Here is a 23,140-nt window from a genome sequence, read left to right on the forward strand (position 1 = left end):
TTGGAAATCTGGTTTTACACAACTAACCAAAGTTCTTATAAATAATAAAGCATAGTTTTCTATATTCCAAAAAATTCCATAATTCCTTAAATAATAGCAGAATTTTACCTGATTCTAGATTTTACCCTCCTGTACATTTCCAATGTTTTCGCTTGAGATAAGACTCTGGTTAAAAATCTAGATATTGTCATTTCAATGATAAGAAAAAAATGAATTGTAAATGTTATAATAATATGCTAATAGTATATATTATTGCTAGTTCTTTCATAGAACAGGCAAATCCTTATACTTTCATTCACGTTTTAAATTTATAAATGTTGATCTGTTGTTTACAAGTTTAGTATTGACTCATTTTAATTTTTGTTATTTTACGCTAATTTTTAATCTTGGCTACATCATTCATCCACGGAATTCACATTGAAACCTAAGAATTATTAGATCACAGAATTGCATTGATGTGGTATTAAAGCAAAATTGGCTCCTGACTGCTTCTCAATATTTGGAAATGGATTTGTACCAAATTCATATGTTATAAATTCGGGCCATAATCTTTATAACATTTATATGACATTTTAATGTTAATATGTGTTAAAATGTTTACAAAATGGGTACTGCATATTGTTTATTAGTTCGCGTTAAGGAAAATGTCTCACTCAATTTAGTTTATTATGCACGTTGTAAATAGCTTATTCATAAAACAACAAAACATTATTTGAATTGAGTTCGTAAAAGAGTATGAAGTCATTTAAATCCATAAGCAAATTTTAAGGCATGTATAGTTTGTTCGTGTTCATTTAACAAAGTGAGTTTTAACGTTCTGGTGAGGGAGAATTGTAAAAAAAACGTTTGCCTCCAAACCATAACAGTCATGACCTTAATACTAGGAACCAAGAACCAATTTGCATTTTATAAGAAACACGATTTGTTTTTTTCTGGAAATCGATAGAGAACACTCTTCTAAGAATTACATTTATCGCCAGCACACATTTCCTTAGTTTGGCACACCTAAAACCAATTGTCAGGCACGAAAATAAAAGTTAAACCAGCGTCAGCTAACGACATGCAGTTGCGACTTTCAGCATGATTATCTAGTAGTCTAACGGTGATATAATTATTATTTATGCGGGGGAAGGGGTTTGTTTTGAACTACTTCTTTCTTTGTCACCGACTATTTTTTAGATGACCACCCTTCAGACGAACATGACTCCATATTTCGGGAGTCAAGCCTGAAACAGCATCAGATTTCAGATGCTGCACGTAAGAGGAAGGTGAACTGGAGCTAAACTCAACATTTGTATTACTTATGTGTGTGGCAGTGGTTTTGAGAGAATCGAGCTCTAAGAAAAATATATTCTGAGAAAATACTTGTCGTGTCCTACCTTTAACCCTTTCGATATTCTCCACCAAAACTGCCGAGGCTGACGATCTACTACAAAAAGTGAAAACCTAGGTTCTATCTAGGTTATGTTCTTTTATACAGAGCAAATTGGCTCTCGATTTCTAGATTATAAGTATATCATTGTTAGATAGATTCTAGTCATAGGGTTCTAGAGCAATAGGTGTTAAGATATCAAGTAAATCGTGAATCTGTACGATCTGGATAATGTTACAAACAGTGTTTGTTGACAGATAGAACGTGAGAAGGCAGACCTCAGCGTACAAGTCATCTCGCTGTCCGAGCGGCTTGAGGAGGCTGAAGGTGGCGCCGAGAGTCAGGTGAGTCTCACTAGAGTAGCACACACGAAAATAGTCCGCTGGGTCTAGCGGTGTTGCCAGTTTTACGTGAATGGAAACTTACTGATCCGTCTCAACACATGTTGGAATTATTAAACATCATTATTTGTTACCATAAACAGATATAAACATTTGATTTCATTCGCCTGTCTTGCAGAAACAGCTGGTGATCAGTAGCGATGTGGCACACCGCTTTAAATGTCATCGGACTATTTTGGTGCGGGCTGCATAGAGCTTTCTTTCAACTTGAAATATTTTATACTATTGTACATAGTAATAATAAACTCATATTAACTTTTTACACATCAATAAACAAAAAAAACAATTTATCACTTACATGTTACCGTATTCTATTTTAGGTTTAGAAAATATTCTAAGTGTTAAATTCAGAGCTCTTTAAGATAACAGCCTTGAACATAGAAAATGAAAAATAAATGTTTCAAATAAATATGGTTTAATAAAATTATTAAGTGCATTCTTCCTATAGTGCACCTGTCTGAACTCAGTGATGTACATGTAGGTTACTTGTCTTAATATTATAAAATTTAAATTCTTCTTCATGTTTGTGTTGCTTATAGTAGGCATTAACAATGGCTTTTAGTGGATGTCCTATTTTACCACATTTTTCTGTTACATTTCAGGTAAAAATACAGTAAAAAAGCAGCAAAGAAATATTAATAATTTTGTGAGAATTTGACCATTTTTACTTTAAAATTAAACTATATGCTTCCCCCACTTTACATCAAAGTAGGACTTACGAAGTAATTTGTTAAGCCATTGCCAAAAGAAAGAGATATAAAGTTGTCTGCAATTCAGTTGTTTCTCTAAGGCGAAGTTAAGGAAGAAGGTTGAAAATCCACCAGCTAAACTTAAAACCTGAAGTATAATAATGCCTCAATAAGTAACCAGCCTAATGAAAGTGTATTTGTTGAACCTGATATCCGCTACTTCTAAAGTATGGCAACTTCCTCACACAAAAGGAATGATAAGTATAAAACAGCTTGGTTATACTTTAAGCTTGTTGTAAGCAGTTTGATTCGTAATAACCATAACACTAAATACAAGTTTATTGTAGCCAGTATGTTGGAAAACTTCAGAGTTATTCAAAAAAGTCCATACAACATAAGAAGAAGTTTACTATCTTAACTACTTTCCCGTAAACCTTAGTGCTGTGACTAGGAGCAAAGAGAAAGATTTCATCAAGATATCGAAAATGTTCATAGAAGATAAGAAGGAAGTAGGCACACAAACATGATAGCTACTGGATGTTGAATTTTGAATAAGGACGATCCATAAGAGTTACAAAAAACATAAAAGGAGTTTTAACGAAAAGCATACAACTTTTCTATAATGATATAACAACTATGTTGAATGTATATCGTTATCCATTTTAAACTGTTATGAATACAGTAACATTGTGTTCCTTAAAATGTTTAGAAAGTACAAAATAATAAACAAGCATTTTCTAATGTTTCTTAATATACTACCACATTTTGTAGGATATCATTGTGTAATGGAGAAAACCTTACTTTATTTTTCGAATGAACACTAACAAATACATCAAATTAATGTATTACCTAACGATTTTAAAAGGAGTTTTCTTTTTTGAAGATTGTAAATTAGTTGTAGCTAATCTTTTTGTAACGAAATTTTTTTGTTATCTTTAATCAATATTTTGTATCAATCCAGAATCAGGGAAATGAGGAAGCCCAAGTTAGATCATTTTCCCAACCATTAGTTGAGCCCCGTCTTGCATGCCAGATGTAAACACCATAACATGCCGCACCTCATTAATTGTGATCTGTTGTAGTTCGAGATCAACAAGAAGCGCGACACAGAGCTGAACAAGCTGAGGAGGCTGCTAGAAGATGTCCACTTGGAGTCTGAGGAGACAGCGTCGCTGCTGCGTAAGAAGCACCAGGAAGTCGTCAATGACTTCCAGGAACAGCTGGATCAGCTGGCCAAGGCCAAGGCTAGGTAAGGTTTACTACTTTTTAAATTATTACACAAACAAAAACAGACACTCTCTCCGGTTAACTTCTAATTAGAAAGTAGGAACCATCAATAATCATCGGACACCGCAAAAGAAATTCAAAACTGTTAGCAAAACTATTTTATGGTAAGATAATATTTCTTCATGTTAACTTAGGTATAACCGTAATCCATCATTGCCACGTAAGTTTCACTAGTACGTTCTAAAATGATTATACGATCAAGGAGTGAATATACTATTAAATGAATTTTAGAGGTACAAATTGCTCTTCTCTCTAACTGTAGCTTAATTGCGACGGTAAGGATTATTTAATATCAAAATGTTATAAATAAGCGATGGTTGGATATAATATTGTTATATAACTTTCGTTTATAAACTTATACCGTTGCGTTCGTTTGTAACCTCATGGGGTTCAAAAAATAATTAAGTTGTAACGCATTGTCCTATTTGAATAAATTCTAAATTTTAGTCGACATATTTGGGTTGTATTTTGTAACAAGTAAGTACATAGTAAATATATAAATGTATTTTTTTACGAAGTATTTTATAACAAACCCGGTTTAAAGTAACGTACATATATAACAGCTTACAGTACCGTTTTATAACGTACGAAATGTTGAACAAATTTAAAGAAATATTATTTATACAATACATCCATGAGCGTAATTTCACACGTTTAAAGTTTACCATTTTCAAATACCCAGAAAATGTTCAGTTCCCTGTCCATGAGTGAAGCGATTGTCCTCAGTAGTCTATTACATGTAAAAACGATGTATTTATTCTTAACAGAGACGACTAAGTAAATAATTTATAAACCATATTACAGAGTTTAATTTAATAATGTAGTAACAGTATACTAAAATAATAGTTTCCAATTGCATAGAAAAATAGCTTGAATTTAATCTGGAATTGTATGTACTTAGGTTTAAAGTTAACTTTCAAACAAGTAAAAAAATTGACGAAATTATTCTTAAATTTATAATTTAATCCTTTACAAAAAGAGTTACCTACATTCCCTGTCACTGTAAACTTATAAGTATAAAATACTTAAGTTAATTTACAACTTATACCACGATAATTATTTTGAGCCAGCTGTACTCGCGTCTGCCTTGCCTCATAAGAATAATGTTAAACCTCACACTCTGTTGCGTCCTCATTTGGGATTGTTTATGAGTTATGGGAGATACCTCATTATAACAATACGCAATCCTACGCTTTTTATGTGTGAATCCTTTTATTGGTTATTTCTAGAAACAAATCTGAAACCTTTTTGTAATTTTTTAATTAAAAAGATTCAATAAGTATATACATTTTACAATAAAAACTAATACTTTTCTTTTGCGGTAAAACTGAAGGTCACTTCAATACAGCTCCTCTAATGTTTTTAAATGTTGTGTACTAAATAAAACTAACCTTATACGTAAGTATTACTAAAACAAGGACTCAAATGTGAATTTTGACAAATGGAGTTGAACAAAAAATCTGTGCCTATTGGATGTCCCAAAATATTATTTTACGAATTTTTGTGAGGGAAGGGTAAAAATTACTTTTTCAGGGAGCCGTACTTACATATACATTATTTTATTTATATGTATCCCTAACTGATTTTTTACGAGCCTTAAGTTTACAATTTTACGACATGTTTTGAAATCTTATACTAAAAAATACGGGTTACTATTTTCCAGGGTTGCCCAAATTATGTTTTTTACATAATACTGTCGTTCATCCCACACTTACGTCCCATCAAATTATGTATAACTTCTTCTATTTAAGATTTCCTACTGACTCCTCGTGAGACGCCTTTCTGAGGAAGTGAAGAGACGCAGATGGAACAGCTGTTTGTGTTCTACTCGTGTGTTATGTAGAAAGTTACACTTTATTTAAAACTAATAAAGAGTAATTGAGATTTACAAGAACTTTTTAATATCCTTTATATAATGACTTTGTCGGTTACGAAAACACAACATCGTATACATTTATGGCAAAAGATATTATTTCTCAGCCTTTCGTGGTGGAATGGCTATCATCGAAGTGTTTTGGTTCACGCCGCATCTGAAATTAATATAATTTAAAATCTTTAGATGTACTGGCTTCGCTGTGGTGAACCGTCTTTAGTTAACATTCCATCACAATGTTTTAAATATCGCAAGATTTTTAAATTCAGCACGGTTTGAACCAGAAAATAAAGTTATACGATGTGAAAAAAGTTGGCAAACATGAAACTACAAACGGATTAGATTCTCAAAGAAACAAGTCATTTTTTTCATTACTGAACATGGTAGTTTCAGAAAACATTAGCATAATTTAATTTATTTAGCTCTGCATTTACTCACTGTTAAAGTGTATGTAATGCAGTCAGTACGAAGAGACTGGCAAACAAGTTGTCTTGGTTTGTAAGACGGTTGAGGTTAAGAGAAGGGACTTAGAGATATCTCAGCCAGGAGATAAATTTGATGTCAGTATCTGGCAGAAACTCTCATATCACATAGAAGGCTGCATAGGTGTGGCCTGGTAACAAGCACTTGAAGTTTGAGTGTGCAATAAGTTGATGCACTAGGCACTAGAAATCTATGCCACCATTTCAACTAAACTTTATATATTAATGGAGGCATTTCTTTCACTATTGAATTTCCAGTGGGTATTAACCTACTAGTTTTTTTATCAACATTGTGAAAGTAAAACTGCATCTTTTGATTATCATTTATTCTTTGACCTTTGAACACTACAACTTTTTAAATCAGTATATGACATCGATATTGAATGGCATTATGATTTTCATGGATTACAATTCAACTGGGTATCGATCTTATCTTGCAGGTCGTTCTCGATATGTTCAGACTGCCATAAAAACGGCAAGGATAAATCTAGATGTTTACTTGTCACAGTAGGTGTTCCCCAAGGTTCTATACTTGATCCACTTTTGTTTATTGTGCGTTTCAACGACCCGAACAAATCCATCAAGAGCCACTTAGTTCAATACGCTGACGACACTAGTGTCGCTATCCAAGCGGAATCACCCAACACCCTCGCAACCGATCTATCTTCAACAAAGTATCAGGTCATGAAAATGATAACCCCTTCCAGGTGGTTTGATATGAGAACATGAAAATGTCAACCGGTCTCGTCTCAATGACCTTGACCTTCAAAATCAAATATATTGTTCACCACCACGCCATCTATCACTTACACTTCCAGTGATGGTTATCGCTTTTATTTCATAGCTACAACTTTTTTAGATCTGGCTGAGAATAAACTTTTCCATTGAAAGTATAAAATTACTTTTTCATAATACGAAATATATAATGTATCCAATCTGAAACTAACGTTTAACAACAACAACACTGCAAATTTTAGTAACAACACATTTAGTTTCAGGACATAAATTTTGAAACACACGTATATTATATTTAATCCGCCCAAGACCTTGATTTGTGAGACAAACTAGCAGATCAGTGTTCATAATTTTACTTTTTTCAATACACATTAAAGTTACGGATTAGTTCGTATACATAGATTGAACATGGACTAAGCGAGTTCACATATTTAAAGCTCTAATAGTTATTTTTCATTATAATATCCTCTGATGAGAGTTTTTAATAATAAAGAAGCGAAACCCAAATGAACATGTTTAATACCAAACTTTGCTGAAAACGCATTGTCAGAATTCTTATAGGATAGAGGGCAACTCTGTGATTATATTTACTAGCACGAAAAGAAATCCAATTAATTATATTATTGTTATATAATTATAATAACAAAGTAGAAGTACGACACAACACGTGTTGTATAAGAAATTTCGCTGAGGTTGCATGCAAAATTTCAATCTATAGCTCATTTCGTTTGCTAGATTTCCAGCGGACTGATAGACTGGCAGACAAACATAAAAACACGAAATTAACACGAATCATTGAACTTACTTTTGTATAAATTGTTTCATTCAAACGTTTAAAGTTTACATATGAAACCTTTTACGACATATCTTGCCACATGACGCATTCAGATATTTGTTCCTTAAACTGGGTTTCATACTAGTGTTTAAATAATATAAATTTTCCCAACTAGTCACAATTAAATTATGTATACGTTCGGATACTTAGATTACATGAGTTATTATGTCGCACGTTTGAATTTTTTTTTAATCTCATTTAAGCCTCAGCGTCATCTATGCCGGCTTCGAAGTGCACTGGTTTTTTTTTTTTTACAAAGTACATGATTGGACCTCCCCGGGATTTGAACCCGTGCTCTCTCGGTTAGAGAGCCGAAACTATAATCATTAGTCTACGGAGGAGGACATGTTTGAATTTATTAAGGGTGTATTGCGTTTGTTTAAAAATTTATTCACTTTGTTGTTTACTTGTTGCCGTCATGACCAATGTTACTCTTAAGACCAATGAAATATTATTCGCTAACTCTTAGTCAAATCCCATGGGATGATATGCATCATTATGCAAAAATTCAAGTCTAAAGGTCAATTCGTTTTCGAGATATCGTGCGGACAGACAGACAGGCAGAAATGAGATCTTCCAGTTCCACTTCGCTAAACTCAGCCAATTACGCGTGAACGCTTTAGCGTGTGTTCACATCTTCACAGATATTGGACAGTTTCCTGAAACCTCGAGAAAACATATTTGCAAGTCAACGAGTGTCACTTTTGCTCTTCATGACAGTGGAATTTGGGAAGTGTGTGCGTGATACTATTTCAGTCTCGGTCAGCAAGCCAAGCTCTGGCGACGCCATATTTGTGCACGGGACCTCGGCATCGTGTTTCTGATCATGCGCAGCACGAGCATGTCCGGAACTGATTTTCTACGAACGTTAAATCCAGTAATAATGTCATCGTCGTGTCGGTTTTACGAGCGAACTGAGTGCCTACACGACGGTAACTACACGACACCTGACGAAGGAGCTATTTTAGGCCCAGCGGTAGCTGACGCCTGGTTATTACAGTGCTTTGGCCGAGAAAATGGCGGCGGTGCCAATGTTGCTGTAACTCGCTCAGCCTGAAATCCCAATCGATATAGTTTATTGCACTGATTCATGCAAATGGGAGAACAAGAATAGCGACTAACAATCATATGACTCACGTCTATACCTCCACTCACACCTCGCTCCTTATACATCTTATACTAGCTGCCTCAGCAACCTCAATGGTCTCAGTCAACTATGCGAAATCACATTCAAATGGGAATGGATACGTACCAAACAAACCGAAATGAAAAGTTTTTAACCCAAATCACACTTCTGTGTTTTTGGAGAAATATCTTTTTAGGCAACATTCTTTACATAACCTAATGTTCTCGTTTATACAAATCAGTGGTTTTGGGATCCAAACCTTCCAAAAAGACACCAAAACAGAATTTTACGGCTATAAGAATAATTTGTATTTGTTTAATTTTTAGAACGCTGAATCTAAACTTATCATGGTTTTGACCTAAATCATATTTGAGCCCCACAAAGGGTTTGATCCTCAAACAATAGCTAAGAACAATCAACATCTACTTAAATTTTACCACGCTGATTCTAAACGTATCACGAGTTTTTACCTTAATCGTGTTTGAGCCCTACAAAGGTTTAAATCCCTATTCACCCCTCAAAAAATAGTTAATAACAATCTGTATTTGCTTAATGTTTAGAACGCTGATTTTAAACTTATCACGGTTTTTAACCTAAATCGTGGTTAAGCCCTACAAAGGTTTGAGCCCTATACCCTCAAACTATAATTTCAACCTTGCATTTCTAAAGTCATGTTTACACAGGTTTGTGATATAGTATAATTATAATTTATAGCTTTTGTGGTCAAAAACTGGTCGTAAAGAACAGTAGTAATTCATAGATTTGTATTCCAAGTTTTCCTTCGCAAAACAAGTAAACAAACGGAAAGTACATTATTTACCGATTTAAACATACATTATTAGGCTAAAAAGACTTATGTGCACTAAACTAGATCATTGCACGTCCTTAAATACCATGAAAATATAACCATATATAATAATAATAATAGTACAAGGTTGTGGTTGTGTTAGCAATATTTTGACGCTGTGTGGTTTGAAAACTGAAAACTTTTATTAGTGTCTGAATACTAGCCACGTAATCTTAAGAATTAAGATAAAACTATAACTTTGACTCTTTGTAAAGTCAAACCCTGTAACTGCCTCTGAACATGTTATAGCTGTAAGCTCAAAATGTGCAACATATCTCCAATTCCTAATACACAAGCCAATAAAACGCAGTTAGAATTAAACCTCATTAGCTTTAACGTAATGAAGTGAGAGTACCACATGGGAAAATACCATTCATATTAGTGGTAAAATACTAGTGTAACCACTAGGCTAGATAGACAACTGAATGTGAATGTATTGAAATCTTTAAAACCTATGGGTGAATGTACATTCACTCTTAAAACAGATAAACTTTTGTCAAGCAAAATTATTTTGTTGCAGGACTGATAAGGAGAAACAGAAATTCCAGCAAGAAGTTTATGAACTCCTTTCACAGATTGAGTCATCCTCCAAAGAAAAGGTAAATCTTATAATTGACAAAGTTCAGTAACTCCATAACGAATACATTTTTTAAATAGAAAATATGTTCCTTGTGGAACCAAAAAAATCACAGCTCTACTGCTCGGGCACTGTACTATCAAATTTCTTATCTTCTAATCTTATGTAGAATTGACGTTACATTCAAAATTTCAAGTCCATAGCTCAATTCGTTCTTAAGGTATCCTATATCTTGAGACACACTGGAAGACAAGGAATGGTTTAACCGGCATTGGAATATATTCAATCGTCTTCAAAGCTTTTAATTAAGTTTTCAGAACCTTCTATTACTCGTAGGTATATACGCGTACATTCCCTTACATTATTATAGCTTACCTCTTTATATTAGTACCTTTCCCTATGTTCTATTTAAATTTAAAAAGAATCATAAGCCATACAGTATTGTAACTCAACAATTTCAAAATGGCAATAGTTATGAAACAGGAACAAACTCCACTAAAACGTGCATAACAGGATAACGTTTATAAGAAACGAATATTCTCCTGAACTAACCAAACATAATGTTTTGTATCCGAGGTGTTAATTTCAGCTCAATATAACTAAATAGTTAACTTGTATAATATAAATGTAAATCATAAGATGTGCAACAATATTTATACAAAACTAGAGAAAAAACAGACATTGTATTCTTCATACATTTCGACTTCTTAGCCAATGCGCATTTTAGTATAAAGTAATCTTTAATGGTTAATACCGAAAGACACAATAAGTACAAATAATTCTCTCAAACATTAGTATAGCTGCCTTGTTTTGTTTTTGATATAGCATCAAATTTGAGACAGTGACTATTTTGAAATCGTTAACTTTTGAAATTTGTAATGCTGCAAAAAGCAGTTCGTGAGATACACATACGTCAAAAAATTAGTTTAACAAGAACACTACAAATAACAAAAATAGTATAATGGAAATATGGTTATCACAAAATGTTTCTATTTGCTATATATGATGAGACCCTGAAATATGTTATCCTTGTAGAACAATCGTTTGCTTATGAAGCTACAATTTAACAAATATGTTATTTGGGGGTTTTAATTTTTTATTGAATTACCAAAAACACTGGTATAAATACTAGTGTTAAAATTGGGATAAATTAAAAATATTGTTGGTTTTCTGGTATTTACATCTAGTTAACCTGTACTTTTGTAAAATTATTGATTTACTTTCAAATTTACGACGCTGAAAATAGTAACTACTGGTGGTTGTGTTTTTTAGCCATGCCTTATATTAAAATTATCCAAATGTTGTGGGATTTCATAAACAGGCTTCAATATGTTTGTAGCCATTGTGTAGCCAATGTTAAAAACACATTTCCAGTTTTCAGACGGTTTTTTCTACAATTTTTTTAGAGAGATCTCAATATTTTAAAATTAACACCAACTTAAACCTTAAATTTTGAATTAAGTGGTTTATGGAATGTTACATTCCATAAATTCGTCCACTGTCTGGAATGCTCTGAACAGTACAATTTGTTTCAGTTTTATTTTGTGTTCAAACGATTTGTGTTTGGTTTTTAGTGTAATACATTCTGAAAATTATTTTAATGATCTGACTCCTGCTTGTGACAGAAGATCTCTAAATATATTTAATCTGTGTTGCTGAGGGCTAGGGACTTGCTTAATACATCCTTGAATGCAGTGCGATCTATGAATATTACTAAAAACTTAGCAAGCTTAGATTTGTAATAAATCTGATATATGAAATATCATGGCAATTAAACCAGACATTAGATGGATGTATTGTTTTTTTCTGGTTTACTTACAGTAAATTAAAACCAACATTTAAAATATAGTATTTATTCCACTATATAAGTCATGGGATTTCGTTTCTAATGTTGAACCTTTGTCCAGATCGTCCTTGTGAAGCAAGTTGAGAAGCTTGAGGTTAGCATCCATGAAATGAACATCCGCGTCGAAGAGTTGAACCGAACCGTCATCGACATCACTTCACACAAGACTCGTCTGTCCCAAGTAAGACCACTAAACTTTCATCAAGTGTTATAACGACAGTAGTTAAACATGTAGTACCAGTTTGTCGTTATAAAAAACCTACCCGATAAAGTAAAGAAGAAACTTATCTGTTTCTTTAAGGACTTTATCTTGTCGAAAACGTACAATTGTTGATTCATAAAAATAAGTAGTTAACTAACACCACTAGAATTTTGTACATCAATTTATATTTATTACTTTTTTATTTTCAAGCTGACATATTGAACTATACTTGGACGTTAAGGTATGTAATCTATAAATGTGTTACTGTTACTATAAAGTCATAAATTGTTATTTTAGAGGGCTTAATTTTAATACGATACAAATAATTTGAAATAAAGAGATTGTATAGTAAAAAAAGAGCATTAATGCTGCAAAAACCTCTTTGAGTAGATGGGGGTAGGTCATCATTACTATTATACTACGATAATACTTATGTTCAATTGTTTATATAACATGCCCATGGACAGAATTAAGATTATAGGAAGGTTTTACACATAACATAAGAGTTTAAAACGTTGAACTTACACCAACTGATGCTTCAGTTCTCTGAGATGTTACAGCTTAAAATAGTTAAAAAATAAGATAATTTGGAATTTCAAAATACAGGGTGGCCCATAAGTCAGTTGTCAGAAATGAAAATACAAAGTTACCAGAAAATTACAAATACTTTATTTGTACAAAGTATTGTATTATTAATGTAATTATTATTATTTATTTTTAATTATTAATTTAAAGAGTATCTAACCTATTGTAGGCGCTCAAAGTGGCTTCTATGTTGTTCTATACAAACATCGTCTTAAAAAATTGCAAGTGACAACTGACTTATGGGCCACCCTGTATATCAAGGCCTTGAGTTGCCTTGGATTATAAATTACATGAATGTAATCATACATATCAGCTTGTTTTTACCATGCAGCCTGTCTAACTTAACGTTAAATAAAACTAGCAACCTTAGCGCCATATACCTCTTCTTGTTTAGTTCCTCAAATTTTGAAACAGTTGTCCTCCCTAAAGGAACTAAACTTCAGCGTGTAGATTATTCTCTGAAATTTAATATATAAAGTAAGCCATATTTAATGTATTTAAATAACCAATGTGGCACAAGTGTGCTAAGGATGTTTAAAAATGTCAACTAGTTTCTAACAATAAATACGTGATTTTAGGAAAATATTGAGTTAGTGAAAGAAGTCCAGGACTTGAAGGTCAACATTGAGAACGCTACCTATCTGAAGAGCCAACTTGCCGGACAACTGGAGGACGCCCGTCGCCGACTTGAGGACGATGAGAGGGTGAGTCTCCCAGCAAAAAGTTTTGTCATCAAACGATGATTTGGAAAGTCACAACTCACTCAGAAACGTTTCCAAATGCTTACATAATATTTGGACTGCAGAGACGTTCCCTGCTGGAGGCCAGCCTGCGCCAGGTTGAGGTGGAGCTGGAGTCTGTCCGAGTCCAGCTGGAGGAGGAGGCTGAGGCCCGCCTGGATCTGGAGAGGCAACTGGTCAAGGCCAACGGAGAGGTCTCCCTCTACAAGTCCAAGTACGAGACTGAGGCCCACGCTCGCGCTGAGGAGGTTGAGGAACTCCGGTGAGTCATAAATTAGAGACCACAGTTTAATTTCAATCTTTGTGGTAAGCAAAAGATGAAACTGTAGAACTTTGGAAAGATCACTTACTGTGTGGTTGTTTCAGCCGCAAGTACTCCGCTCGTCTGCAGGAGCAGGAAGAGCACATCGAATCTCTGGTTGTCAAGATCAACAGCCTTGAGAAGCAGAAGTCTCGCCTGCAGAGTGAAGTTGAAGTTCTCATCATTGATCTTGAGAAGGTCAGTGAGTCTTGTGATGTCTCAGATCAATAATTGTGAATTGATTATTTCTTCTAGAAGGTTTTTTTTGTTTTGTGTTAATGAAATGAAATGAAATATGCCTTTATTAAAGAGCTGGAGTTAAGAATATCCAGCATTAATGTTATGTATTTTAGAGTTACCACTCAATATCATTAACATTTATAGTTTTAAAACCATCAATTTGTATAGGCTGTTGATTTTGTAATCTAGGCTTAATACAAATTATTTTTTTAATATTGATGTAATTAAAATATTAGTTTACCATTCTTACGCTGTAATATTTTAGGGGCCAACAAAACAAGCTAGTAAACATAAATTATTGGTCACCAGCAGACTGCCACTGGTCTTGTTGGGGTTGAAGATAACGTTATCGATTCACCAATATCTCTGATCAGTTTTGTGATAAATATTTAAGACTGATATGTTCCAAAAATACAGTTACCGAATACACTATCACAAATCTCGCAATTGGTATTTAGCAATTTTTGTTACTTTTATTATCCGGAAGGCACTATTTATTTAACAGTTTTTCTTACCGGTGACCTAAAAAAACTTCAACTGACTTTATTTGACGTACTGTGAAAATAACGTGATTATGACGATATTTTCTTGTTTTCTGCCTCCCGAAAGAAGGCGATATCGGCGAGATGGAAGCCATTCTGTCTCTATCTTCTATTTGTGATAGGCTATACATACGTACGTATTATAAATATAAAAAATTAAAGTCGACATTTACGAGCACTTACGTGATCTGACCTTGAATTTCGGTACTATTTCGAGGGATGTTTTCTTTTTTCGCCACAAGTGCAGGGTGGCACCAAACTGAAGTCCGCGTGATGGGCAGGGGCATTTTCGTTCGGTACTTTCCCGACCTTACATCACGTGAGCACTCGTAAAGTCACTCTTTAACTTTAGTACTACTAGTAATATATTTATGGTAACCCAATATAAACGTACTTATGTCGCGTAATAACAAGAAGTAGTTAGGGACAGAGTGGCCTCCTTCTCGCCGATATCGTTTATGGGATAGTTTTTGGGAGACAGAAAACAAAAACCTATCGCCATAAAACATGTCATTTTTACAGTAAGTTAAATAAAGCCTGTTATTTTTAATAAAATAAATTTTTAGGTACCCGGCAAGAAAAACTGTTGAGAAATAGTGGTTTCCGAATAATACCAAAGTATCTGATTTTCACTAATCTATTTATACATTAATTTTACACAATTATTAATTTTAGTGTTGGGTTTCATTCTTCCTTCAATTATAATTTTTTTTTATCTATAAAATTCAATCCCGGAATATTTCTTTGAAACTTGCACATTGAAACATTATATGTCACTTCATCACTTGTTTGTTGGTTATGTAAAAAGGCGACTTGTTTATACATCAAATGTTGAGCCACTCTATGGTCATAATTTGTAACAATGTTCACTGCAATAACCTGGTACTTGAAACAAATAAGAACACTGAAATAACAGATTGTTCACTGACAGGCCAACAACACTGCTAGGGAGCTGCAGAAGCGAGTAGAACAGTTGGAGCGCATCAACATCGACCTGAAGAGCCGCCTGGAGGAGACCAGCGCCCTCTTCGAGCAGACCCAGCGAGACCTCCGCAACAAGCAGGCTGAGCTGCAGCGAGTCAACCATGAGCTCGAGAAGACCCGAGAGCAGAAGGACTCTCTCACCCGAGAGAACAAGAAGCTCTCAGGTATGTCCTCGTACTAGATTATATACTGATTAAGATAACATAGGATAAACACAAAACTTGTGATAGATTTTGACAGTAATTTTGTCAAATAAATGTATACCGGTACCCATTTATCAGGTTAGTTGATAGTCTTGTAATGACTATTACTTAAGTGTAAAACTTAAGTTATTCGAAATATTTCGAAGTGGCAGTACTGTTTTTGGGTTAAAGCTCAATATACCGTATAGTATGTATGACATAAATAGTTTCAGTCAACAAAATTGGCCATACGCATTCAAATACTCTCTTGCAATATTTGATATCAAAACATTAAGGCTTATCAAGGCCTGTCTAATTACAGATAAGCAGCAGGACGTCCACATTCAGAAAAATACAATTGTATCAAGACATTAATAACTTTATGAAGTTCAAAACTTGTCATAGCTTATAGTATAATCCAAGTACTCATTGATAAATCTGTCTTATTCTACATTAACAACAAATATCGCATAGTCCAATTTGAAGATAAAGTTTACTAAACGAAATGTCCTCATCAGAACACCATTCATCTGGAATAGTGGTGTTGGCTCCTCTTGTATAACATCATAAGAGTTATACCAATTATACACCAGTTGAGCCGTATAGTATCAAAATCGGCTAACTCTACCTTTATAAGTTTACAGGAGAGCGAAGAAACTGTTTCGTATATTTACTAACACATGATATTACTGCCATTAGTTTAAAAAGAAACAATAAAAAATTTGGAAAGGTATTCGAAAAAATAGTTTTGCCTTGGTTTTATCGTAAACTAGTAATAGAAGCTTAAAATATGGAGATAGTCATGTTTGATTCCAACTTTGGGAGATTGTTGTTTTTTATACCAACTAAAGACAAATATTATTACGCACTGATTTGCTCGACAATAGAGTAATTCAGTATAGTTTAGTAACAAGACAACTCCTTTGATTGACTTCTTTTCTCTTCGAAAAAGCGAGACTTTCTATCACATCCCCTTTTTCAGTAGTCATTGCGCATTTATCATCAAAATTGTTTAACAACATAGATACTCTCACTCTGGTCACGATTAATACTCTGAAAAACGCATATTTGCTGACAGGTAATGCAGTTTCAGTTGTAAAGTCCTCGGTTCTCTGCTTGATAATCATTGTAAGCTTAGCCTACGAATATTGAAAGGTTTCAACCTCTGCCTAAACACACCTCATCTGTTTTGCAACTGTATTCTTCTACTTGTCCGGTTGCCGAATTATTTTTCTGGACTTACTAGGAGACACAGCATAAACTATATTTTCGACAATAGAACTAAGATTTAAAAATTTAAAACTCATAAAACTTAGCTTCCACTACACAGTGATACTGAAATTTCTTCACTGAAAGAAGGTTATGTTTTGACAAAGAGCAAACCAGTCACGTGACTATTTCCTGCACTCCCATTGGTTGATGGAGATGGTCGTGTTTGAATTCAACAAAGTGGTACGGAGATAGTTGAGGCAGATAGTAATAGGAATATGTAAACGAAATTTTAAGGGGGTTTTAGTTGATTTTGAAACTAACAAACTTTGAAATATGATGGAGAATCAGTTGAATTTAGTGTCTCGAGTCTTAACCTCAATTTAACCAGAAATTGGAGATAGCCGGGTTTGATACTACACGTCTCAATCGTCGATGCGTAAAATCAGATCTATTTCGCATGTCTGATGGTCCATTTTATAACTAACCACTTTAATCATTTTAATATGTTTCTTAAATCAATCAGAACGATCGATATATATTTTATTGTTACTATTGAAACACAGCATACATTCTATGCTTTAAAATATTCAACTCTATGATACATGCTTACATTTCCTTATGAATGATTTCAAGTATTAAATTAAATTAATTTTATGATGCGAGCAAAGAATGTTAAATATAAGTGTTGCAAAGTATTTGCCTTTTGTTGAGGTTTTCAAAAAGTAGAACTAAAACATGTGTATTGCTAGACGACTTGCACGATGCTCGTAACACTCTGGCTGAGATGAACCGTCGTCTCCATGAGCTGGAGCTGGAACTCCGCCGCCTGGAGAACGAGAGGGAAGAGCTCACTGCTGCCTACAAGGAGGCTGAGGCTGTAAGTTCTTTGATTGTTAAATTCAGTATTCATATATTTTTCACTAGAAAAACGCACTGTTTTTCTTTCTTTCTTTTTTTTAGAATAAAACTTTCAATCCTTTTGAAACAATTAAAATAGTGGAAACTTCGATCTAAAGTGTGTTAGTAGAGAAAGTGGTACATTTTACTATAATGGCCTACAACATGTGACACATCAACAATCTCGAATCATATACTCACTAGACAAAGTATTAAATTGTCTTCTTTAACGCAGAAATTTTTTTAGTTTGAACCTCAGTACTTGTTAATTTTAATTTATAAATAAATGGTCCTTTTTAATGATTAGAAATTCTATGTACTGGAACGAAATGTTTTATGATTTTTATCGACGAAATATCAATTCGTTTCCATCTCACCTCCTTTTAAGAGGGTGTCCACGAAGAACTATTGTGGGGGCTACAATTGTTTAATTGAGCTAAGCGACACTGATGGTGCATAATTTTTCTTCTGATTTCAAAATCACTTCTGTTAAGAGATACGCTCAACATTCATTTGGTCCAATCAGGTAACCTTACTACTATTGTAAGTTTTATGATAGTTGAGTATTAAAAAAATCAAAAAGTTTCATATCACCAGTTTCAATTTCTTAAGGGTGAAGCAGTTTTACTGATTATTCACGATTGTGAATAATAGATCTATAGACTTACCAATATATATCGGGTTTATAAGTAGACTTACTCAAGGAAATATGTTACTGTGCACATAGTGATGTTTTCGTGATAAATATTATAAAGTAGGTATGATGAATTTCATCATATACAGTATGTGTCAGTGTAAATAGCGTACAATCCGGAAAGTTGAAAAGATTTTTGTAATTGAAATTGAAAGGTCTACGATTCTAAGATTTCCAAACAGGCCTCGAATTAAAGGAATATTTATTCTGGATTCTATGAGAATTTTCATTCAAATTATTTCTCTGAAATTTATAAACTGATTGTTGTTCTAAAGATTTGGAAGGCAAAAGAATCCAAAAAATTGGTTGGAAATTACCACATTTTCCCAATGTTTATATGACAAATTCATATTTCTGTTTGCATTCCTGCCATGTTTGAGTTATCAATACATAGAAAACTAGATTGGCTGGGCAATTTCTGAATCCATTCACATAATTCTGTTAGTTATCCTATAAAAATTAACCGAATTTCAATTTACACTCCATCTTGATGGGAAAATTACACTTGATATCTTTAATAAGCACGAAACACAAGATTGCAGAGACCACAACCTCGAAAAGTTGGAATGAATGAAGGAATCTTGAAAAAATCTGTGAATGTCAGGCTAAATTTCATGAGACAAAGACGTGTGAATTAAAGGTTCTAGATTATAAGAGGAAAAGGGTATGAATGTTTTGTACTCGTCTGTACCAAATGATAAAAAGTTTACATCTTTGTTTATTAAAATCTTATACGAGTTCTATGTGCCAGCTATCCTTGACTGTGTCTGACACCTCTGTTGATTGCAGGGCCGTAAGGCTGAGGAGAGCCGGTCCCAGAGGCTAGCTGCCGAGCTGGGCCAGTTCCGTCATGAGGCCGAGAGGAGACTCCAAGAGAAGGACGAAGAAATTGAATCCATTCGGTAAGCAGTAACTTCCTTAAAAGCCTTCGACAGATTACCGTCGCATTGTGACATCCACTGACTAACAGTGACGTGCCACAAGAGGTTCTACCTTGAGCCGTATAGTTTGTTCTACTGATGACAATATTAGAGGTTCTAACATGACAACCGACATGTCAACTCCAGCATGAACTAAACACAAAGAGTTTCAACAACAGATTAAAATTTAAAAAGATTTTGAGGCCCTCTAATCTAAATCATTAGATAATGGCTTTCAAAATATAATTTGGCTATAGCAAAATAGTTCAAAATATTTGTATTTATTGTAAACTGAAATTTTAAATTAACTACCAATGAGGGTATACAATTGTATACGTTTAGAAAAATGCTCATCTTAGGCCTGTTAAAAAAATTACTATACGTACAGTTACATGATGACGTAGACTTGTAAGACTATTTTACATGCATACATTCCAGAAGATTTAAAAATATACGTTTGTTAAAAACTCACTGTACATTTAACAAAATTTGTATGGATGGTTTTGAAAACCAAAGGATCGATAGAAATCAAAGTTTCAGGTACGCTAGGCATTTAAAGATCTTAACATCTGGGAATTTATAAGTGTGAGGTTGAAGATTTTCAAAGTACAAAATAATATTACTGAAGACCCTGCCAAATGAAACTCAGAGAGAAAACAGGGATCAGGGATCTAAAAACATCTGTTAAACTCATTGTTCGTGAGCACCCGAAACTTTGTGAATATGATACAGTGGTTGGCAAATCCAGTGATCTAGGGCTCAACAGGGACGACATACAGAATTATTAATACACAATGGAGGCATTACATTTCAAGGTTAAATAATCTAAGAAAATAACATTTTGAGGGACATTAAGAACATAGGTCCATGTAACCTGAAGAAACTGGAATTGTTGCAGAATTCCATTTTCTTCATGCAACCATGCAAATTTTATAAGTTATTTCCAGAAGCCAGTTCGAATATATTATCATAAAATTATCAATAAACTGCTTGTTTTATATATATATATATATATATATATATATATATATATATATATATATATCAGTTTGCGCAAATATTGGACTAAAATTAGTATGTGTGCTAGGTTAAGCACAGAAATCAAAATGAGTATTGTTTTGTCGACCGCGAAATGACGGGCCAATAGATAAATGGGCCGAACAAAAGCGTTAGCTAATGCTGCTTGGAATATTTGGAGAAGTCTTTGAAAAAATAATTTTAAAATAAAGGAAATAAATATAAAAATGAGTATCTTTATTTGAAATACACGTGTATATTGAACCCAATACACATGTGAATATTATAAACCTTCCCGAATTTCGGTATTCGATATATTCAGGTACCTAATTTAATAGTGGTCAGCTTAGACTGTGACAGTAATTTCTAATAATATTGAACTAATCTATAATAAATAGAACATTATATATCTAATTCCTGACATAATTTTAACTAATTACGACTAAAATTAACAAAAAACTGAATTGTGCATATTATTAAAAGTTTTACTGTAGATGATACATTTCTCACGCCTGTTACAAACCGTAGTAAATTACACTTCATCACTGTATGGCGATTCTGGCTGGTTTGCTCTTATATGAAAAAAAATGAAATAAATTGGCGTAGGATAGTTAAATTAAGGTTCTTTTCCGTTAATTCACTACCATTAGTTTTATGGTCTGGAATTCCGTTCTTGCCCGCTGCGCAGCGCTTTGCGCTGCTTGCTCTTTAAAAGAAAATTAATTCGAGCTTGCAAAGTCCAAGCCCAGATCAACTCACAAAACTCAGACAGAACTGACGCAGGTTTCATTACAGGCAAAAGATAAGCGGCGCGCGTTTATCACTGATAAGATAAGACGAGTTGGTTCTTTTCCGTTAAATCTCTTCATTCCAGGTATTTACTATTATTAACTAACACAATTGGCTAAAGAAAACCAAAATTTAATCTAATTTAAGTACAAACATTATTGGTTGTGAACTAACGGAATTCCAGACCATAAAACTAATTGTAGTGAATTAACGGAAAAGAACCTAAATTAATAACAACTGACCAGAATTAACAGTATCTACTTTCTACGTTTGTATCATTCAAACTCTCCCACGATGTAAGGTTTGCCCTGTTGTATCTATTAAGAAATTGGTGGATTGGTTATAATACTATTGAGTAGATAGGATAATCGCCATAAGAAAATTTGATACTAACTGGCGTAATAATGGCCTTTGGCAACATCTGTAACTTAAATACAAAGCTTACACTCAAAACTAACACAACTTATTTCGTGATTATGTATAAGCTGAAACACTTCCTAAGGTTGTAAGCACTATTCTGTGTTCTTGCATGAATACATAAAACGCCCTCTTACTTAAAATTCTAACAGTATTGAGTGACACATGAAAACACATAGATTGTTTATTGTAGACAACTGTTTGGGATACAAGAGGTCCGACAATAAAGTTATGAGACTGATCAAAGGAAAACTTATATTAACAATTTTATGTAATATGATAATTATAATATTATTAAAAGTAGCACTCTTGACTCTGCTCTAGGAATCTCGCTTCTTATATTATCATCAGATTTAGTTGGTCTGGTTTGTTCATTGTAATCTTCAACTTCAATTCAGCCCTAAGTAACTACTCTGTGCTACCAAAATACTTGTCAATGTTGGTCCAAACGATCACTAAAGCTCTCTAAACTCACCGTAACATTTCCACAAAATTTTATTCAATAATAGATGTTATACCACTAACTAATGCTATCTATTGTGACACCTGTTAACAGCACTGGCCTTTGTTAAAAACGTTGTTTTACATCAGTGTAATGGAATAGATAAGAGACAGAGATTAGATAAGAGATTATCAGTACGATAACCTAGATAACTAACCTCTAGTAGCGAGCAAAAAGTAGCATCACACTTTATTGTTGAACCTCGTAAGGCAGTGAACCGGTGATGGTTGTTGAAAAGGTGAAAAGAGAATACAAGAATAGAGCAGTTAAAGTGTGATCCATTTGAAGGATTACTTGTGCATATAAAAATCTAATCACTACCACAATAACATCATTTGAGTGCGTAGTTTATCGTGTGGTTTACAGAAAGCAGATATATGGTAGGTTCCGTTATATGAGTGTCATCTTATATTTTAATTATCAGCTAATAAATTTAAAGTGCATACCTTTGATCATGTATCAGTCACTGGTAACATATTGCACCCAATGCTAAAAACTGTTGCCACTGAAAGGTTATGTTGTGCACTATCTAGCGGCAAACAAGGAAACAGCTGTTATAAAGTACTACAGAAAACTATTCAACATTTTAAATTTATTTCATGAAAATTAGGTAATTATTATTATATTTGAAATGAGTTAAAACTATGGATAAACTCCAAAAAAGGATATACTAAAAAGATTTAGTATAATAGCCCTTTAACATCAGAACTAGTTTCATCAAAGTTTCTGCCACATAATTTCCATATCAATGCGAACTACAAAGCAATGCAACACAGCTACAACTAGAAAGAACACTTACAATGTACAGTGTTCAAACAAATTCGTAAAGTTTTAATTAAAATATTG

At 33.5% G+C, this 23,140-nt stretch overlaps 1 protein-coding gene across 1 annotated transcript in view; it reads left to right on the forward strand.

The window, feature by feature from the left end:
- LOC124357316 (paramyosin, long form) overlaps window positions 1-23,140 on the forward strand; it is a 51,357-nt gene that overhangs the window by 18,739 nt on the left and 9,478 nt on the right. The window contains exons 3-12 of the mRNA XM_046808995.1: window positions 1,630-1,716; window positions 3,545-3,711; window positions 10,168-10,246; window positions 12,132-12,251; window positions 13,436-13,561; window positions 13,663-13,859; window positions 13,964-14,096; window positions 15,612-15,828; window positions 17,808-17,935; window positions 19,439-19,551. Of these exons, the coding sequence (XP_046664951.1) occupies window positions 1,630-1,716; window positions 3,545-3,711; window positions 10,168-10,246; window positions 12,132-12,251; window positions 13,436-13,561; window positions 13,663-13,859; window positions 13,964-14,096; window positions 15,612-15,828; window positions 17,808-17,935; window positions 19,439-19,551 (1,367 nt within the window). The remainder of the gene's footprint in view (window positions 1-1,629; window positions 1,717-3,544; window positions 3,712-10,167; window positions 10,247-12,131; window positions 12,252-13,435; window positions 13,562-13,662; window positions 13,860-13,963; window positions 14,097-15,611; window positions 15,829-17,807; window positions 17,936-19,438; window positions 19,552-23,140) is intronic.

Source organism: Homalodisca vitripennis, chromosome 1 (assembly GCF_021130785.1).
Source record: "Homalodisca vitripennis isolate AUS2020 chromosome 1, UT_GWSS_2.1, whole genome shotgun sequence".
Taxonomy (NCBI): Eukaryota; Metazoa; Arthropoda; class Insecta; order Hemiptera; family Cicadellidae; genus Homalodisca; species Homalodisca vitripennis.